The sequence below is a fragment of the Corvus hawaiiensis genome, chromosome 15 (genome assembly GCF_020740725.1).
Source record: "Corvus hawaiiensis isolate bCorHaw1 chromosome 15, bCorHaw1.pri.cur, whole genome shotgun sequence".
Classification (NCBI taxonomy): Eukaryota; Metazoa; Chordata; class Aves; order Passeriformes; family Corvidae; genus Corvus; species Corvus hawaiiensis.
The window spans coordinates 18968314-18986029 of NC_063227.1; the positions used below are offsets into that span (position 1 = coordinate 18968314).

General features: G+C 63.6%; 1 protein-coding gene across 4 annotated transcripts in view; it reads left to right on the forward strand.

Moving 5' to 3' along the window:
* The first annotated feature begins 415 nt into the window (after window positions 1–415).
* PCDH1 (protocadherin 1) overlaps window positions 416–17716 on the forward strand; it is a 57444-nt gene continuing 40143 nt past the window's right edge. For 2 of the 4 annotated variants that reach the window (XM_048319674.1, XM_048319677.1), the window contains exons 1-3: window positions 552–890; window positions 8546–9360; window positions 10896–13088. In XM_048319674.1, coding sequence (XP_048175631.1) covers window positions 686–890; window positions 8546–9360; window positions 10896–13088 — 3213 coding nt within the window. In that variant the 5' untranslated portion in view covers window positions 552–685. Of the gene's footprint in view, window positions 508–551; window positions 891–1802; window positions 2174–8545; window positions 9361–10895; window positions 13089–17716 lie in introns of those variants that run through there. The other 2 variants (XM_048319676.1, XM_048319675.1) reach the window with 2 other exon arrangements.

Sequence of the window (17716 nt, forward strand, 5' to 3'; positions counted from 1 at the left end):
GCAGAGGCTGAGGTGACAGTCACCAGTGTCCCAGAAATCAGCGGCATCCAGTGATCTACGTACATGCCCAGCTCCCCGGCACTCCCTGTGCAGCTGCCGATCGACTGCCCCGTGACTCTTGTGAAACGCAAACCTTTGGTCCCCAGCAATCTCTAAAGTTTGCTGTCCCTGCTCCACGGGCAGCCTTGGATCCACGGGGTCACTCCCTCGGTTTCTCCCTTTGCTCCAGCTCTCCGTCCCTCCAAGGAGGGCTGCCAGTTACTGATCCATCAATCTCCCCTTATCTCCAGAGAATTCCGCTCCCTCTCCCTGCCCAGCTCATTCTGGATCAGCAGGGCACAGCCTGACAAACCCCACAGCTCCTCTCCCTGCCCCAAAGGTGGGCTTTGACCTTCCCTGCCTTCTCACTTCTCATCTTCTGCTAAATTGGCTTCATGTGAATTGACACTCAGAAAAAAAAACCCGCACACGGACGCGGAGGAGCTGACATCTCTGCAGGAGCAGAAGGTCTGGAAGGAGAGCTGGGCTTTCCAGCCTGAGGTTTGACTGTCCAGCCCCCTTTTCCTGCCTGGCAGGATGCAGCCCTGCCAGGGGCTGAGCCCGCTTGTTGCCGGGGAGAAGCGGGGAGATCTGGGAGAAGAGCAGGACAATTTTGGGGGCAAAACGGGGTGATTTAGGGGGTGAGATGGAGCCGGGCTGCTCCGAGCAGGCAGGCGCAGCCTCTAGATGGTGCAGTCATGCAGCCGAGCTGAGCATGTGTGCGGCGAAGGGCGCTGCGCAACAGGTTGGCGTAGCTCAGCGGGGAGACGCGCTCCCATCCTCGCTGCGGCGGAGCGGGAAGGACTTTCCAGCATCCTGGCGAGAAATCCACGCCGCAACCGGCCCGGGAGGTGGGTGAGGGGCAGCGCCACGGGCTGCGCGACCCTCGGAGGGTGCTGAGGGTTTTGGCAGGGCCGGGCTGCAGCTCCAGCCCCTGGCATGGAGCGCGGCCGCTCCTTGCAGGAGCACGGAGGCGGTGGAGGCAGCAAGGGAAGGGGCAGCCCCGGAACACGCTGTCCCCAGGCCCTCGGGGACTTTGCATGGCCAGCCGAGGTGCCGGCGTGAGGAGCCAGCTGAGGGAGAACAGCCTGTGAAGGCATCACAAGGGCGCTGGGAGCTCGCGGGTGCTTTTGGGAGCCGCAGGTGCTCCGTGCTGCTGCTGCTGCTGCCGCTGCTGCGCCCCGACACCCCGCAATCAATAAAGCCGTGATTCACCGAGGTGTGACGGCAGGGCACGGCCGCCGCTCCAGCCCCACCACCGCAGCCAGCGGGGGAGCTTCGCAGCCTGCCCGCAGCCCTGCTGGGCTGGGGGCCGGGGAGGGGTGGGCACAGCCCCCGCTGAGCTCGGTCCTAAGGAGGGACCCTCCCGGGTGCGCTGCCGCGGGTCCCCGGCCCTGCGCGGGGGGGTTGTGGGGCTGTGAAGCGTCGGCTGGAAGAATAAATGAGTGAATGAATTATTGAGAGCACCGAGAGGAGATTGAAAGGGGAGACCCGAGCCACACGTGCGCGGGCGCGGAGCGGACCCCGGGGTGAGGGGGTCCGGGGGACCGTGAGGACCCCCGTTGTCCACGGGCACGGCGCTGGGCGCGGTGCCGGCAGCCCGGAGACGGGCGGCTCTGCCCGGCAGCACTGCCCGCTCGTCCCGGCAGCCCGGCCGGGCTCGGGATCTGATAAGGAGCCGGAGCTCCACCTCCCCATGGTGGTGGTGGAGGCGAGAGGCGGAGGCAGCGGCGGGCGGGGGGGGGGGAAGGGGCCGTGCCTGCGCTGCGCTTCCCCTGCACATCCTCACACACACCGAGGGACGGAGGCGGGCACGGACCGAGCTGCCCACCGGGGCTGCCTCCAGCCTGAGCCGCCGCTCCGCCGGAGGAGCCGCAGCCCCGGCCCGGCGAGGGGGGCGGTTCCCACGGGACATTTATATATTTTTTTGCCCCCCCCCCCCTTTTTTTTTTCTTTTTTTTTTTTTTCTTTTTTTAAAATATTTTTTTCCCCATTTGGTTTTCATCCGTGGATAACGCTCGAGAGGAGCCGGGGGGGTGGGGGGAGCCCGGTCCCGGCGGGAAGGAGGCGATGGAGACGCCGCGGGACCAGCGCGCAGGGGCTCGGCACGGAGCGCAGCGCCGGCACCATCCAAGTAAGAGCTGCGGCGGGGCCGGGACCCCCGCCCGCGGCCAGGCAGAGCTGCGGGGGGGGGGGGTGCGGGATGCCCCACGCCGGAGCCCGGCGCTGTGCGGGAACGCGGGGCCGGGCGGCGGCGGGAGCGGCGCTGGCGAGCATCCCGCTCCCGAGCATCCCGCATCCCTCCGCTCCCCTCCGCGCCGGGCTGCGCGGGGCTCCGCGGCCAGCGGGGCGGCTCCCGCTTGTCCCCGGTCCCGCCCGGCGCTGCCACTTGTTGTGCGGAGCGGAGCGGAGCGCGGCCAGCCCCGCGCAGCGCAGCGCAGGGCGGGCGGTGGTTGCGGGAGGGCGGCTGTGGCGGGGGGTGCGCGCGTGTTTCGGGGTGTTTATTTTTCCGCGTGGGGCGGCTCTGGGTGTGTGTCCCCCGTCCAGCCCTGGGTGTGTGTCCCCCGTCCAGCCCTGGGTGTGTGCGCCCGCGGGGTGCGCGGCTGCGTGGGAGCCGCAGAAGTTGCGGGTGAGCCGGGAGCCGGCTGGGAGCAGGGCTGTGCGTGTGCCGGAGCGGCGGGGCGCGGGGGGCTGGCGGGGGCCGTGCGGGGTGTCCGCGTGGGGTGCGTGTGACAGCGGGGTGCGGGGACGCGAGTGGGGTGCGCGTGTCTGTGTGCGGAGCTGTGTGTGTGTGACGGGGTGTGCGTGCGGGTGAGTGTGTCAGCCGGCTCCGAGTGTGCGTGTGTGTCAGCGGGCTGTGCGTGTGCGGGTGAGTGTGTCAGCGGGCTCTGTGTGTGTGTGTGTGCATATGAGTGTGTCAGCGGGCTGTGTGCGTGCGGGTGAGTGTGTCAGCCGGCTCTGAGTGTGTCAGCGGGCTGTGCGTGCCTGCGCCGCGGAGGATCCTTGTTTCCCGGTACGCGAGGCTGAGCGCGAAGCCGGTGCCGGCAGAGCGGCTCCCGTGGTTTTTCCACGGGTGTCTGCGTGTGTGTGTCCGTGCGTGTGTCCGTGCGTGTCTCTGTGCGTGTGCGCGGGGCTGGCGGAGGCGCCCGGGGGAGCGGGGGCTCCGCTCCCCTCCGTGCCCGCAGCCGGAGCCGGCGGCAGCCGGAGCCTCAGCCCGGGCAGCGCCGCGGGGACCGGGGAGCTTCGGCCGCGGCGGCCGGCAGCGGAGCCCGGCCTCCATCCTCCCTCCCAGCCGCCGGAGCCGGCAGCAGCCGCTCCCCGGGCGCGCTGCGAGGCCAGAGGAGGACCTTATCCTCCATCCCCAAGGTCCCCCCAACCCTCCCGGCTGCATCCCCGGAGCAGAGCCGCTCCCGCTGTGCCCAGCTCCCAGCGGCCCTGCCGGGGTGTTTCAGGCCCGCGACATTTTTGTCGTCCCCGTGGGCCCCTCTCCAGCCGGGGTGGAGGGTGAGATGGTGGCGGGAGGGGACAGGAGCCAGGAGTGGCTGTGGGGGACCCACGGGTGGGAGGATGGGGGCTGCCACTCCAGGGAGGCTCTGACAGGTCTCTGCCTCGCTGGCTGCCAGAGTTGGAAGGGATGTGGAGAAGGCAGCAAGAAGAGGGAGGGCCCTGGGCTTTGCCGGGTTTTCATCACTGCCCAGCTTCTCAGGGATGATTTTGGGGTGACGCTGTTGCCAAGCCAGTGGGGTTCCTCCTCGTGGGGTGCTCTGGCTCTGTTCGCTCGGGCCCAGCCTGCAGAAACGCCGAGCAGCCGCAGTGGCAGCCGGAGCTGGAGCAAATCCTGGGACGTGCTACGGAATACCCAGGAATCAGCCCATCCGTGCCTTCGGCGCAGGACTGACCATCAGCGGCCGTCTTCTCGGCTAACGCGATCCCTGATCTCCGAGCGGAGCTGGGATGAGCTGTTTGCTGCTCGCTGGGATGTTGCTCCAGCTCCGAGTGCTGGAGCCGGGCTGGGGGGAGTGTGGGGGGGATTAGCACTTGTGTGCTCAGTGCAGGCTTTGGACAGACTTGTAAGCAGTGTCTCCGAGCCACGCAATCAGCCGTTGGGAGCAAGGAGAGGCTGGACTTCGGTGCCCATTCCCGAAGCGGTGCTGCCTCCCGTGGAACGGGGCCAGGAGGCTGTGGGAATCACAGGGAGCACAGGCTTGTTCAAGCAGTTGCTTAAATTCGCGGCGCTTTATAACCTCTCTCTCATTAAGGCTTGTTTTCTTTTTTTTGGTGGGGATGGCTGAATTCTGTCGGATTTTGCATGCCACTGTCCTCCGAGAGCTTCCCAGTCATGCATTAAGCAGCGTGACTAACGCCTCTCTCATGTGGTTCAGTCTCTCTCACACTCTCCCCGTAGGGAGAATTGTGTGTGCGGAGGAATAGTTGTTTTGGGAGGGGTTTTTATTTTTAAGTGCTCTGTGCTCTGCCAGCAGGTTGGAAAAAGGTGCCTGGCACCAGAGAAGAAAGTGTGGGATGGTCCTTAGATCCCATGGGAAAATAGCCTGGTACCTTGGACTGGCCCCTGGGAAGCCTGTGTCTCCTGCACAGACGTGCTTGTGGAGGCTTCCTCCCCCTCCTCCTCCTCCTCCTCCTCCCCGTCCTCCTCCTCCTCCTCCTCTTCACACCCAGCTCTGGGCTCTCACGTCTGCGCTGTGTCATTCGCACCCCTGGGTGCCAAGCAGGATTCCTGACCCTGCTGATTCCTTATCCTGCCGAGCCCAGGGCCCCTCAGGTTCCCAGCCCCTCTTCTCCTCCAGCCGCCCTGCTCTGGAGGGTTCCTTCCTTCACCTGCAGGAATGGGACTTGGATTCTGACTCCAGCCCTGTTTTTGGAGCAGAAATCCTGGGTGCTGGGCACCTTTGGGTGACGCCCTTCCTCCTCCAGGCTGGCACAGGGCTCCTGGCATTTCCAGCTGCTGGGCCCTCCCTCAGCCATGTGAGGCATCAGCACTGCCTTGAGACTTTCCCCTTTCCCTGTGCTCTTTCACCTCGCACCAGGGCTTAGTCAGGATGTGGCTACGTCACCAGCACCAGGGCCCAGCCCAGTGCAAACAGCCCAGTGCAAACAGCCCAGCAGCGGGCACAGCGCCTCTCCCAGCCCGGGCATCCTCCAGGAGCCCCTTCCCAACAGCTGGAGCTGCCCATCTTCCTGTCCTCACTCACAGCCGTTCCCAACACAGGGGTGCTAGAGCTCGGGGCAGCTTCACCTCATGGAGGCAGCTGGATGTGGGGGGTCTGGTGTGAGCGCACACTGGGGGTGTGGCAGACACGAGTGTGACCCAGGTGCCACTGCCCCCGCACGGGTGACATCACACACGTGCACAGGCGGTGGCGCCAGGGCATGCGCACACGCGGGCACACGCGTTGTGTGGGGCACGCACACGTGCAGGAGCTCGAGCTCACACCTGGGGTAAGGATGTGCTCCTTGTCCTGTGTGACACACCTGCACACCCTGCCAGGGCACAGGTGTGCTCTGTGTGTGTGTGTGACACACCTGCACACCCTGCCAGGGCACAGGTGTGCTGTGTGTGTGTGTGTGACACACCTGCACACCCTGCCAGGGCACAGCTGTGCTGTGTGTGTGTGTGTGACACACCTGCACACCCTGCCAGGGCACAGGTGTGCTCTGTGTGTGTGTGTGACACACCTGCACACCCTGCCAGGGCACAGGTGTGCTGTGTGTGTGTGTGTGACACACCTGCACACCCTGCCAGGGCACAGGTGTGCTCTGTGTGTGTGTGTGACACGCCTGCACACCCTGCCAGGGCACAGCTGTGCTGTGTGTGACACGCCTGCACACCCTGCCAGGGCACAGGTGTGCTGTGTGTGTGTGTGTGACACCCTGCCAGGTGTCACAGGGACAGGGCACAGCTGTGCTGTGTGTGACACGCCTGCACACCCTGCCAGGGCACAGCTGTGCTCTGTGTGTGTGTGTGACACCCTGCCAGGGCACAGGTGTGCTGTGTGTGTGTGTGTGTGACACGCCTGCACACCCTGCCAGGGCACAGCTGTGCCCTTTCCTACGGACACACGGCCGTGCTCCGGGCAGGTGCACACCCCTGGAATGCTCACAGTGCACACCCAGCACAGACACACGCGTGTGTGCACACACTCCCTGTGTTGATGCAGAGATCTGTTGTGTTTCTGCTCGGCTCCTGAGCTCCTCCATCCTCAGCTTGGTCCAGGGATGGAAGAGGTCTTGCTCTCCTCATGCCTTCCTCCCTGAGTCACACATCCCAGCGCCGGTGAGGGCAGTTCTGCACGGCCTCAGCCAGCTGGGAATGGCTCTGCTCTGCACAAAGGAAGTGGCAGGACAAGGGAGCAGAGGCGAGCTTGGCTTCAGGGCCACCGTTTCCTCTCCAGACCCAGAGATGTATTTTCACTGTGGAGGCAGAGCTCATCTCTTCCATGTCCCCACGTCCATGGGCAAGCAGAGAGGTGGAAGGACCGGGAGCTGTTGGCTTGTGGGAAGTACTGAGGAGGACAGTGCAGGGTGCTCCACTTGCTGATGATCCATACAATGCCAGGCTAACCAGGAGCTGGGCACTTGCTGCGTGGCACCACTGAGGGGGATGGGGATGGAGCGCTTGCCCATGGAGCGTTTGCTTATCCTTGGGTGCAGAGTATGGACAGAGGGAGCGATGGGAGCGGCGAGAGGAGGGTGATGCTGCGGGGCCTTGGCAGATGTTTGTGGGTGTTAATTTTAGGGCACCCAGTCCCTGGGTTTTTGGGTGCCGGCGAGCTGCGTTGAACCCCTTTACGCTCACAGCTCAGCAGAAGCTGCGTGGGTGCTCCTGGACCCTGGAGGAGGAAAATGTGTTCCCAGAACGGAAACCAGGGGACGGGAAAGCTGGTGGCCAAGCCCAGCAGCTATCAGGGGCTTGGTGGCAAGGCATGTGGCTTGGCACAGGAGGGGACAGTCTGTGGGGCTGGCGGTATGCCTGGCACGGCCTGGGCAGTGTGTGGGCACGGGGAGGAGGTGCCAGTGGCAGGGGCAGCGGTGCAGGGGTGCAGCAGTGCAGGGGTGTCTCTGCAATGCAGGGGGGCAGTGCTCCTGGCACCGCCGCTGCAGCAGCGGGGTGGGCACTGGCACGGGGTAGGCACCCAGTGTGTGCCATGTCCCAGACTGGAGTGGGAGGGAATGGGAAGGAACAGTGTGTCTGCAGTGAGGAAGGGAACAGGAGCCGCTGGCGCAGGGTGTGGGGTTGCCTAGTGACTGTGCAGCGAGGGGGATGCTGCGCTGCCGTTGCAGTGCGCCGGGGCTGGGCACTGCCAGGGGCTGCCCGGGGGGTTCCTGCACTGCAGCGCAGCCTGGGCAGGGACCCGGTGTCCCTCGGAGTGCCAGGGGCACCGGGGGCGGCAGTGCTCCACAGGCAGTGCAGGAGGCATGAGGCACAGGGCCCCTGCATCCCTGCAGTGCCGGGTGGGTGGTGCCTCTGTACCTCGCAGTGCGAGGCTGGCAGTGCCACTGTGCTGGCAGTGCGGCGAGGGCAGTGCTGCTTTGTCCCTGCCACAGCGGTGCCCCACGGCCCTGCAGTGCTGAGGGGTGGCAGCCCTGCATCCCCGCAGCGTCCCGTGGCCCTGCAGTGGTGGAGGGGTGCAGTTCCTGCAGTGCGGGCAGTGCCCTGCAGCCCTGCAGTGCTGGGCGGGCGACAGTGCTGTGTTCCTGCAGTGTCCTGTGTCCCCAGAGTGATGGCTGCTGCGGGTCCTGCCGGGCAGGCAGTGATGGATGGGAGGGAGCTGTGTGCTGCCAGTGCCCCGTGTCCCTGCAGTGCTGGGGGCATGGCAGCCCTGCATCCCTGCGGTGCCCCGTGTCCCTGGGTGGGTGTCAGCCCTGTGTCCCTTCAGTGTCTCATGTCCCCGCAGTGCCAGATGGGTGTCAGCCCCACAACCCCACAGTGCCAGATGGGTGTCAGCCCCACATCCCCGCGGAGCAGGCAGAGCTCCCCGTTTGGTGCTCCCGTTTCTGCAGTCCTGGCAGCTGCGTGCAGTGCCTGTGTGTCCCTGCCGTGCGTGGCAGGCAGTGCCCCTGCACTGGTGGCACACAATGCTCCTGTGTTTGGGTGGTGAGAAGCTGTCTCGGAGCCTGGCCGGCTCCCATCGGGTTGTTGGCAGCAGGCTGCCTGCAGTCCACCCTGTTAGTGTGCCTCGTTGGGTCTAATTACAGTTGGTGTGGTGACGAAGAGGGTGGACAGTGGCAGGAGTGGCTTCCTGCAAGTGACAGGGCTGAGGTTTCAATGATGGGGTTACTCACTCCAGCAGGGCGTTGCAGGAACTTTGCAAGCCGAGACGGGTCTTTCAGGGCACTGGAGGCTGCCAGGAGCCCTCGGCTGGGCCAGCCCCAGCAGCCCCTTCCCTTTGGGAGCCGTGCCAGGACCATGTGCAGCCCCACATGGTGCAGTGGGATAAGCCAGGGAAGTGGGCTGGTCCCTAACCTCCAGTGTCTGTGTCTCCTCCAGCTCCCCTGCAGCGCAGGATGAACTCGCTGGCATCCTGCCTGGGCCTGTGGCTCCTCTGCCAGCTCCCTGCCCTGGCCTCGGGGACACGTGCGGTCTACAAAGTGCAGGAGGAACAACCCCCCAACAGCCTCATAGGGAGCCTGGCCTCCGACTATGGCTTACCGGACATGGGGCACCTCTACAAGCTGGAAGTGGGGGCCCCGTACCTCCGTGTGGATGGCAAGACTGGGGACATCTACACCACAGAGACCTCCATCGACCGAGAGAACCTGCGGGAGTGCCAGCACCTCCTGCCCGGAGAGCCCTGCTTCCTGGAGTTTGAGGTGTCCATCACTAACCTGAACGCCAACAGCAGCCCGCGCCTGCTCGAGGGGCAGATCGAGGTGCTGGATATCAATGACAACACCCCCAATTTCGCCTCGCCCGTCCTCACCCTCTCCATCCCCGAAAACACCAACATCGGGACGCTCTTCCCCATCCCTCTGGCCATGGACCGGGACTCAGGCCCCAACGGTGTTGCCTCCTACGAGCTGATGGCTGGTCCGGAGGCGCAGGAGCTCTTTGGGCTGCAGGTGGCCGAGGACCAGGACGAGAAGCAGCCGCAGCTGATCGTAATGGGGAACCTGGACCGGGAGCAGTGGGACTCCTACGATCTGACCATCAAGGTGCAGGACGGAGGGAACCCCCCACGGGCGAGCAGTGCCCTGCTCCGCATCACCATCCTGGACATGAACGACAACGCGCCCAAGTTCGAGAAGGCCCTGTACGAGGCAGAGCTCTCCGAAAACAGCCCTGTGGGGCACTCTGTCCTCCAGGTGAGTGGGGGGGATGCTTCTCCTTCCTGCTTCCCCTTCTGCCTGGCTGCAGGGACAACCCAGAAGCATCGGCACAGCCGTGGTTCCTCCAGGGAGGAGGGAGGGTTGGATGGAGGAACCCACCGTGTCACCCAGGGCCAGTAGGCAGGCAGGTCCCCGGGATGTCACATCTGCTCAAGCGAGGTTGGAGAGGATGTGCAGGAAGGCGCAGCCAGAGCGGGGCCGCAGGACGCAGCTGAGGGGCAGCAGCAGGGCTGCAGGGAGCAGGGTTCTGGGTTACTGGGAGGGCTGGGACCTGAGGGCCACCGGGAGTCTGGCTTGCAGCCAGTGCGGTCTCAGTGCTGCCCGCAGACAAGACACAGACCCTTTCATAAGTTGCATTCCCTTGGCCGCTCCATGGAAACTCAGGAGGTGGGGACAGGGAGCATCCCTGCTGCCCGTGTACGGGCTGGCCGTGGCTCCAGAGCTGCCCTGCTGTCTGCAGGGAGCCGGGGCTCTGCCCCATCTTGGGCAGTGCTGCAAACTGGCCCAGAGAGCCCAGGGGGCTGGATCTTGGTGGATTTGGCTTGGAGGGGGCATTGAGATGATAGTAGTTGACATCTGTTTATCTGCAGCTGCCATCTTAATAAGCGGAGCGCGGCCAGCTCTCATCTGCCTGCTAATTCTGATGTGAATTTTTTAAGAATTCATTTTTCACTGTTAAGAGAATGGGAGTTGGAAACAGATAAGGGAGCTGCATGGCCGGGAGGAGAATGGGCTGAGACGCCGCTGCTGCCATTGCTCAGCTTTTATCTTTCAGGGGGAAAATGACTTCCGCCTGTTTTGTGAGTGGAGGTAAAAGGTGGAATTTACATTTAACAACTTTCGTTCTCCATCCAAATCTGCTGAGCAAGATAACGGCGGAGCAGCAAATGGTGCAGAGAAGAGGCTGCTCAGAGAGCCGATTAGGGAGGCAAATGTTAGACAAACCTCATCTTCTTTAGAAAGCAAATAATAGGCGTAGAGGCAGGTTTATGGGGATGCAGGGCTCCTGGCGGGCGGGCAGGGATGGACGGGGCTGTGCAGGGCTTAGGCAGCCCCAATCCCTGCTTGGCTGCACCCCTGGATGCCGCGATGGAGCTGCTGCAGCTCCGCACATCGTTGCCTCCCTCCTCAACCTCACCTGAGCCAGGCAGCTGCTCCAGCCCCTCCTCGGGGGCACAGCTGGAGCTGTCCCTCCCTGCTGCTGGCTGGGTCTCAGCAGCACGGTTCCATGGTTCCGGAGGATTCCCTGCGTGCCGGAGCCGGCCGGGAGGGGAGCGCAGCCAACCGGCCCAGCCGGTTTCTCTGGAAGAGTGAGGCAAAGCCTCCGTGCCCGAGGGCGGCTCCCAGCTGCTCTGCCGGTCCCAGGCTCTTTGCCCCACAGTCCTTGGCCCCAGAAGAGGAAATCCTGGTTTTTCCTCCCGGCTGTCCTCAGGGAAGGCCACAGCGGTTTGCGGAGGGGCTCACTCCGCCGTCCCCTCGTCCTGCTCACCGATTGTCCCTCTGTCCCCCAGGTGAAAGCCAACGACTCGGACCAGGGTTCCAACGCCGAGATCGACTACTCCTTCCACCAGGCCTCTGACATGGTGCGGCGGCTGCTGCGCCTGGACCGCGCCACGGGGCTCATCACCGTGCAGGGCCCCATCGACCGCGAGGACATCGGCACCCTCAAGTTCTCCGTCATGGCCAAGGACAAGGGTGCCAACCCCAAGAGCGCCCGCACTCAGGTGGTGGTCACCATCAAGGACATGAATGACAACGCGCCCTCCATAGAGATCCGGGGCATAGGGTTGGTCACTCACCAGGATGGCATGGCCAACATCTCGGAGGACGTGCCAGTAGAGACAGCAGTGGCTCTGGTGCAGGTGTCCGACCGAGATGAGGGTGAAAACGCTGTGGTGACCTGCGTGGTGGCCGGTGATGTCCCATTCCAGCTGCGCCAGGCCAGTGAGACAGGGAGTGACAGCAAGAAGAAATACTTCCTGCAGACCACCACGCCGCTGGACTACGAGTCGGTGAAGGAGTACACGATTGAGATCGTGGCTGTGGATTCGGGCAACCCGCCCCTCTCCAGTACCAACTCCTTGAAGGTGCAGGTGATGGACGTCAATGACAATGCCCCTGTCTTCAGCCAGAGCTTCACTGAGGTGGCCTTCCCCGAAAACAACGAGCCTGATGACCTGGTGATGGAGGTGAGTGCCACTGACGCTGACAGCGGCTCCAATGCCAAGCTGGTTTATTCCCTGGTGACAGACCCCGCCTCCAAGGGCTCCTTCACCATTGACCCTGACTCTGGGGAGATCCGAGTGAAGGCGGTGCTGGACCGAGAGCAACGGGAACGCTACGAGTTCTTGGTGGTGGCGGAAGATAAGGGCAGCCCCAGCAAGCAGGGCACAGCGTCTGTGGCCATCAATGTCATGGACAGGAATGACAACGACCCCAAGTTCATGCTGAGTGGCTACAACTTCTCAGTGATGGAGAACATGCCACCCCTCAGCCCTGTGGGCATGGTGACGGTCATCGATGCTGACAAAGGAGAAAATGCCCGGATCCAGCTATCAGTGGAGCAAGACAACGGGGATTTTGTCATCCAAAATGGCACTGGCACCATCCTCTCCAGCATCTCTTTTGACCGGGAGCAGCAGAGCACCTACACCTTCCGACTCAAGGCGGTGGATGGTGGGGATCCCCCCAGGTCTGCCTACGTGGGCGTGACCATTAACGTCTTGGATGAGAATGACAATGCCCCCTTCATCACCTCCCCCTCCAACGCCACCTACAAGCACATCCTGCCCCACACCAGCCCTGGCCAGCAGGTGAGCAAGGTCAAGGCAGAGGACATCGACTCGGGCATCAATGCCGAGCTGATCTACAGCATCACGGGAGGCAACCCCTTCGAGCTCTTCCAGATCTCCCCGCAGAGCGGAGACATCACCCTGGAGAAGGAGATCCTGCGCAAGCACCATGGCCTGCACCGCCTGGTCGTGCGCGTCAATGACAAGGGCAAGCCCTCGCGGCACGGCACGGCCCTGGTGCACTTCTACGTCAACGAGACGCTGGCCAACCGCACGCTGCTGGACACGCTGGTGGGGCACAGCCTGGACACTCCGCTGGACATCGACATCGCCGGTGACCCCGAGTATGAGCGCAGCAAGCAGCGGAGCAACATCCTCTTTGGGGTCATCGCCGGCATCGTGGCTGTCACCCTGGTCATCGTGCTGGTGGTCCTGGTGCGCTACTGCCGGCAGCGCGAGGCCAAGAGCGGCTACCAGGCGGGCAAGAAGGAGACCAAGGACCTTTACGCACCCAAGCAGGCCAGCAAGAGCGGGAAGAGCAAGAGCAAGGTGAAGAAGAGCAAGTCTCCCAAGCCGCCCAAGCCCACGGAGGATGAGGAGGAGACGGGGCTGCAGAAATCGCTCAAGTTCAACCTCATGAACGACTCTGTCAGCGACAGCCCCCGGATCCACCTGCCCCTGAACTACCCTCCAGGCAGCCCGGACCTGGGCCGCCACTACCGCTCCAACTCGCCTCTGCCATCCATCCAGCTGCAGCCTCAGTCACCCTCCGCCTCCAAGAAGCACCAAGTGGTGCAGGACCTGCCGGCCACCAACACCTTTGTTGGCACCGGGGACAACAACTCGACGGGCTCCGAGCAGTACTCGGACTACAGCTACCGCACCAACCCCCAGAAATACACCAACAAGCAGGTAGGAGAGCTCATCCTGAGGCCGGCAGCGGCGCCCCCGCTGCACCGGGGAGCCATCTGGACAGAGGTGTGGGAGTGAACGTGGACTGGCCCCCAGCCCTGCATGTGTGGCCCGGGGGGATGGCGTTGGACTACCCCGGAGCCGAGCCACAGAGCCTGGGCGTGGTGCAGGGAGGGGATGGGGATGGTGTGGGGGAGGCCAACAACTGTCTGAGCCCTTGTCAGAGCACCCGGGGCTGGGTCCTGGTGGCGCTGCCTGGGTGACGGTGATGCGAAGGGCGCTGCATGTGTGTGGCTCTGCATGTGGGGCTCTGGGCAGGGAATGCCACCCGCCTGCGTCCCCTTTGGGGACGGCTCTAAGAGCACCGAGGAGGGTGATGCACACCCTCCCATCCCTCCCTCCGCTTAGGCTGGCTCTTGGGGAGGAGGGACTGGTCCTGCTCCTGCCACAGCTGGGTTCCAGCCCTGCCCTGCTCCAGGGAGCAGTTGGGAAGGCTCTGGCCTTGCTGTTGCCAGCCCGGCTCTGCTGGTGCGGCTGAACCTGCCATCAGCTCTGCGCCAGGGCGCCTCAAAGGAAGCTCTGTGCCCGCTGCGGCTGCCCGGGCAGGTGGGGCTGGGTGGAGGAGCAAAGTTCTGCCTTTTTCCCAGGCTCAGGCTCCGGCTTCCCCCAGGCTCGGGCCCTCTGCCACAGCCAGCGCGGTGAAATCTGCGCTTCCCTTAGTGCCGGAGCCGGGCCAGGAGCTGTGGCTCTGCGGGAGAGGGCCCACAGATCCTGGGGCACGGGAATGGCCCGTCCGTGTGGCGGGGCTGGGGCTGTGCTGGGGGCCGGGGGAGAGGGTCACTGGGGTCTCTGCTGTGGTCAGATCACTGCTCTTGGTGTCGCCGGGGGGGTCTCTGCGTGCGGGGCAGGGCGGAGGCAGGTCTTGGCTGCTCGCTGGTGTGCACTGGAGCTTGGAGCTGAGCCACGAGGTCGTGGGCTGAGCGCGGAGCTTGCAGGACCCTCTTTCTCGGGCTGTCTGGCCACTTAGGAGCTTGCACCACGTTTCTGCTTTGGCACCTCTGTCCTTAACCAGCCAGGGAGGGAGAGGGGGAGCGAGTGCCTGTGGCTTTGCCTTCTTCCTGGGGCCCCGTGGGTGAGGACCACCCACTCCCCCCCATGCTGTACCCCCTGTGCCCCATGAGACCCCTGGCCCCTTCTTTGTACCCCAGTGAGCGGCAGGCTGGGCTCCTGCCGTGGGGCTGAGCTCAGCTGCCCTGTTGGATTTGACTTCAATAAAGTTTTCTATTTTTGACCGGTTGTGCCTTATTTTCCCTGCTGCCCCTGAAGAGGCTCTTGCTCCCAGCAATTTCCCGGGCATATTTTCCATGTCCTTGGCCGCTGGAGCACTCAGGCCCTGCGGAGGCCAGAAGTGATGCTCACGTGGGCCGGCCGTCTCCACAAACCCTCCACCACACCCCAGTGTGGTCAGTCCAGAGGCCTCATGGTGCTGACACTTCATCCCCAGGTTGACATCTCCCGTGTCCAGTCACTGCCTGGCCTTCTAAGGATGTTCCTCCAGAACAGGGCTCCCACCACCTGCACACACACACGCGCACACACACACACATGAGGATGTGGACGCAGTCCGAGCCGTGGCCCAGCCCGCCTGGCTTTCTTCCACCCCAACATCCTCCCTCAAAGCTTCTCCTGGTTGATCCCCACGTCCTCTTGAGCCACACCCACATCCCACAGCCAGAGCGTGGCGGAGCAGATCCCTGTGCCTGGCTAGCCTGACCCAAATCCCGCCGGCGCGGGCTGGCAGCCGCCGGCTCCCGCCCGCCGCAGTGCTGCAATGAGGGCGCACGCGGTTGCAGATGGAGCCTTGGCATGTCAGCAGCACCCGGATCCCGGAGCTCCCCCACCCCGAGAGGTGATGGGAAGGAGAGATCCTCCCAGGAAGGCTTGCTGGAGCCGGGTGGTCCTCTCCCTCTCCCTGTATGGGATCTCCTGGCGGGATGGATGGGGGTGATGCCAATGCTGTGGGGCTTGCTCAGCTCCAGCTGTTTGGAGAAAAGATGCATCCTGGTAGGCAGGAACAGTCCAACACCCCCCCTCCCACCATCCAACCATCCCACCTCAGGGACCCCCTCCCTGGCCACCCATTCCTGTTTCTCCTGATTTTTCTTCCAAAGTGGGGCACCCATCCCTGGTCCTGTCACACCAGTTCACCTCTTCCCCAGGGCCTCCAGTGGCCGCACCAGGCTGCTGGGCCAGAGGAGCTCTGGCGCTGGGAGAGATTAGATCAGCCAGGGAAACCAGTGGTTCTGGCTTCGGTGGTTTGAGCCCTGTGCCAGCCTTGGCTCTCACAGCCTCCTCGTTTGTTTTGCTAACAGCATAAGGTTTTATCTTGAACCATCCAGGAAGTGTCTGGGCCTCCTGGGCAGGCAGGGCTGGGACCCGCAGGGAGATGCGATGGCTGCAGAGGAGGAAAGGAGACACCAGCAACCACCTCAATAAGTGCTCCCCGCAGGGCTGGGCAGGGCAGTCTTGGGGCTTGGCTCAGCCCTGCTATCTGCTTCCCTTTGGGAACTTTCTGAGAGAAGTTTCCCTTCCTTCCTCGTCCTCAGCAGCTCTTTGATGAACCTGGGATGAGAACTCAGGCGCTGGCATGGGGAGCGGCTCTTTCTTCTGCCTGGCTCCCAGGCTCCATCCTTTTTTACCGGGAGGGGATATTCTACATCCTTTCCCAAGACTGCCCCGGGTCCTTACAGCCCCCCACCACCTGGGCTGGAGTGATGTGAACTCGAGTGAGCGCAGCAGAGCTTCCTGCACCTGCCCATGGGCTCGGAGCGCGGTGCAGCATTAATTACTCTCTGCGGGAGGGGAGGAGAGGAATATTGTAGCTGTAATGGACAGAAATGAAATCGTTTTGTTTCAGAATTTAGCTCAGAGTCTCCATAAATTGCAGGTTTAGGTGCTGGCAGATGTCTGGGAAAGTCTCCCACTGTCCTGGGTCAGTGGGTTTTCTCAAGGTCGTTCACGTGGAATGAGCTGATAAATGGATCCAGCAAGGAGCTGCAGATGGAGCTGAGGTTCATGGGGGACCTGCCCTGCTTTTCCCCAGTTTCAGAGACACGCTGTGCTGGGAGCAGCTCCTCCGCACTGTGAATCAGCTCCTGCTCCTGGGATCAGCTGGGCTTGGGTCAGATTTGGCTTTGCCAGGCCGAGATCGAATGAGGGAGATGCCGTTGAGGGGTTGCAGATCCCTGGATCTGCTGGGAAGAGTGGCTGTGTCAAAGCACAGCAGCTTTGTGAGCCTCACTGGGGTGCCTGGGGGAGCACAGGACGGGGTGGGGAGTGGTTCGTTCTCTGTGCTGGGGCATTGGTGGGGATGCCAAGGGCACCACGGGCAAGGCAGGAAGGTGCGGTGGCTCCTGGCACGTCTGCGCTGGGGACTTCGGTTGATGGCAGGGATTGGGAGCACCGTGGGGTGTTTGGGGCCTCAGAATGAGGAGCTGCAGCCACGGGAGATGAGCAGCCCTGTGGTACAGGCAGAGCCAGCGTGGGTGTGCGCAGGCTGTGCTGCGGGGGAGGTTACGGCGGGGTGTACCCAGCCTGCGCCCCGTGCGTGGTGGGTGACAGCCAGATGCTCACTGCCAGCACCCCACGGAGGTGGCAGGGAGGGGAGCACGGTCTCTGTGACAAGGGCTGGCAGGGACACACATACAGGCCGTGTAGGGGATGCAGGGGGGCAGCCAGAGTCTCCCCTGGGAGAAGGCGGCACGGGGCAGGGTACAACCCCTGTCCCCAGGGAGGTGGCAGTGGGGGCTGTGCAGCCTGCACCATGGTGGGAGGTGGCACAGGGGGTGCACAGCCCCAGGGAGAGTGGCACAGGGCTGTGCACAAGCTGTGCTGTGGGGAGGGTGGCAGTGGGGTGGACACAGTGACAGCAGGTGACAGCAGGATGGGCAGCCTTGGGCAGGTGACAACTCCGTAGGCAGTGTCTGCAAGGAGGCAGTGGCACTTGCTGTCCCTAAGCCATCAAGGAGCTCACTGGGTCTCTCCTGCCTGGCTGTCGCTGGCCCCACCAGCGCTGGGGACCTCGTCCTTTCTCCCATGAAGGCACCCAGCCTGTGCTCCCTGCCTGGGGCTCCCCACACGAGGCTGGGTGACAGCACTGCCCAGTTCCCCTCCTGCCATTCCTCTCTGCTTCTCACTCCCCCCTGCCCTCCTCTTCCTCTCCCTTCTCACAGCCTCAGCCTCTCCGCTGCCTGGTGCCCTTGGAGCCAGCGTTGGCCTTTCCTAGCTTGGATCTGGGGAACTCCTCCTTTTTCCTCCCCAATCTTCCCTCTTCTTTCACAACTGTGTCTGCTCCTCTCCACCCTCTCTCCTGATCTCTCCCTTTGCCCTGGCTTTCCCCAGTCTCTCCTGACTGTGCTGGCCCCAGTACAGAAGGATGCTGAGCCCTCCCAGCGTGGGGCTGAGCCCCTGGTTGGCTCTGCCGGCCGAGCTGTGGATCCTGGGGGATGAAAGCCCTGGCTGTGTGTGCGGCTGCCTGCTCCAAGCCTCCCTGATTGATATTCCCAGCACTGCTCTGCCTGCTCGGCCGGGCTCTCAGCTGCAGTGCTGTTCTCTGGAGCAGGGCCCAG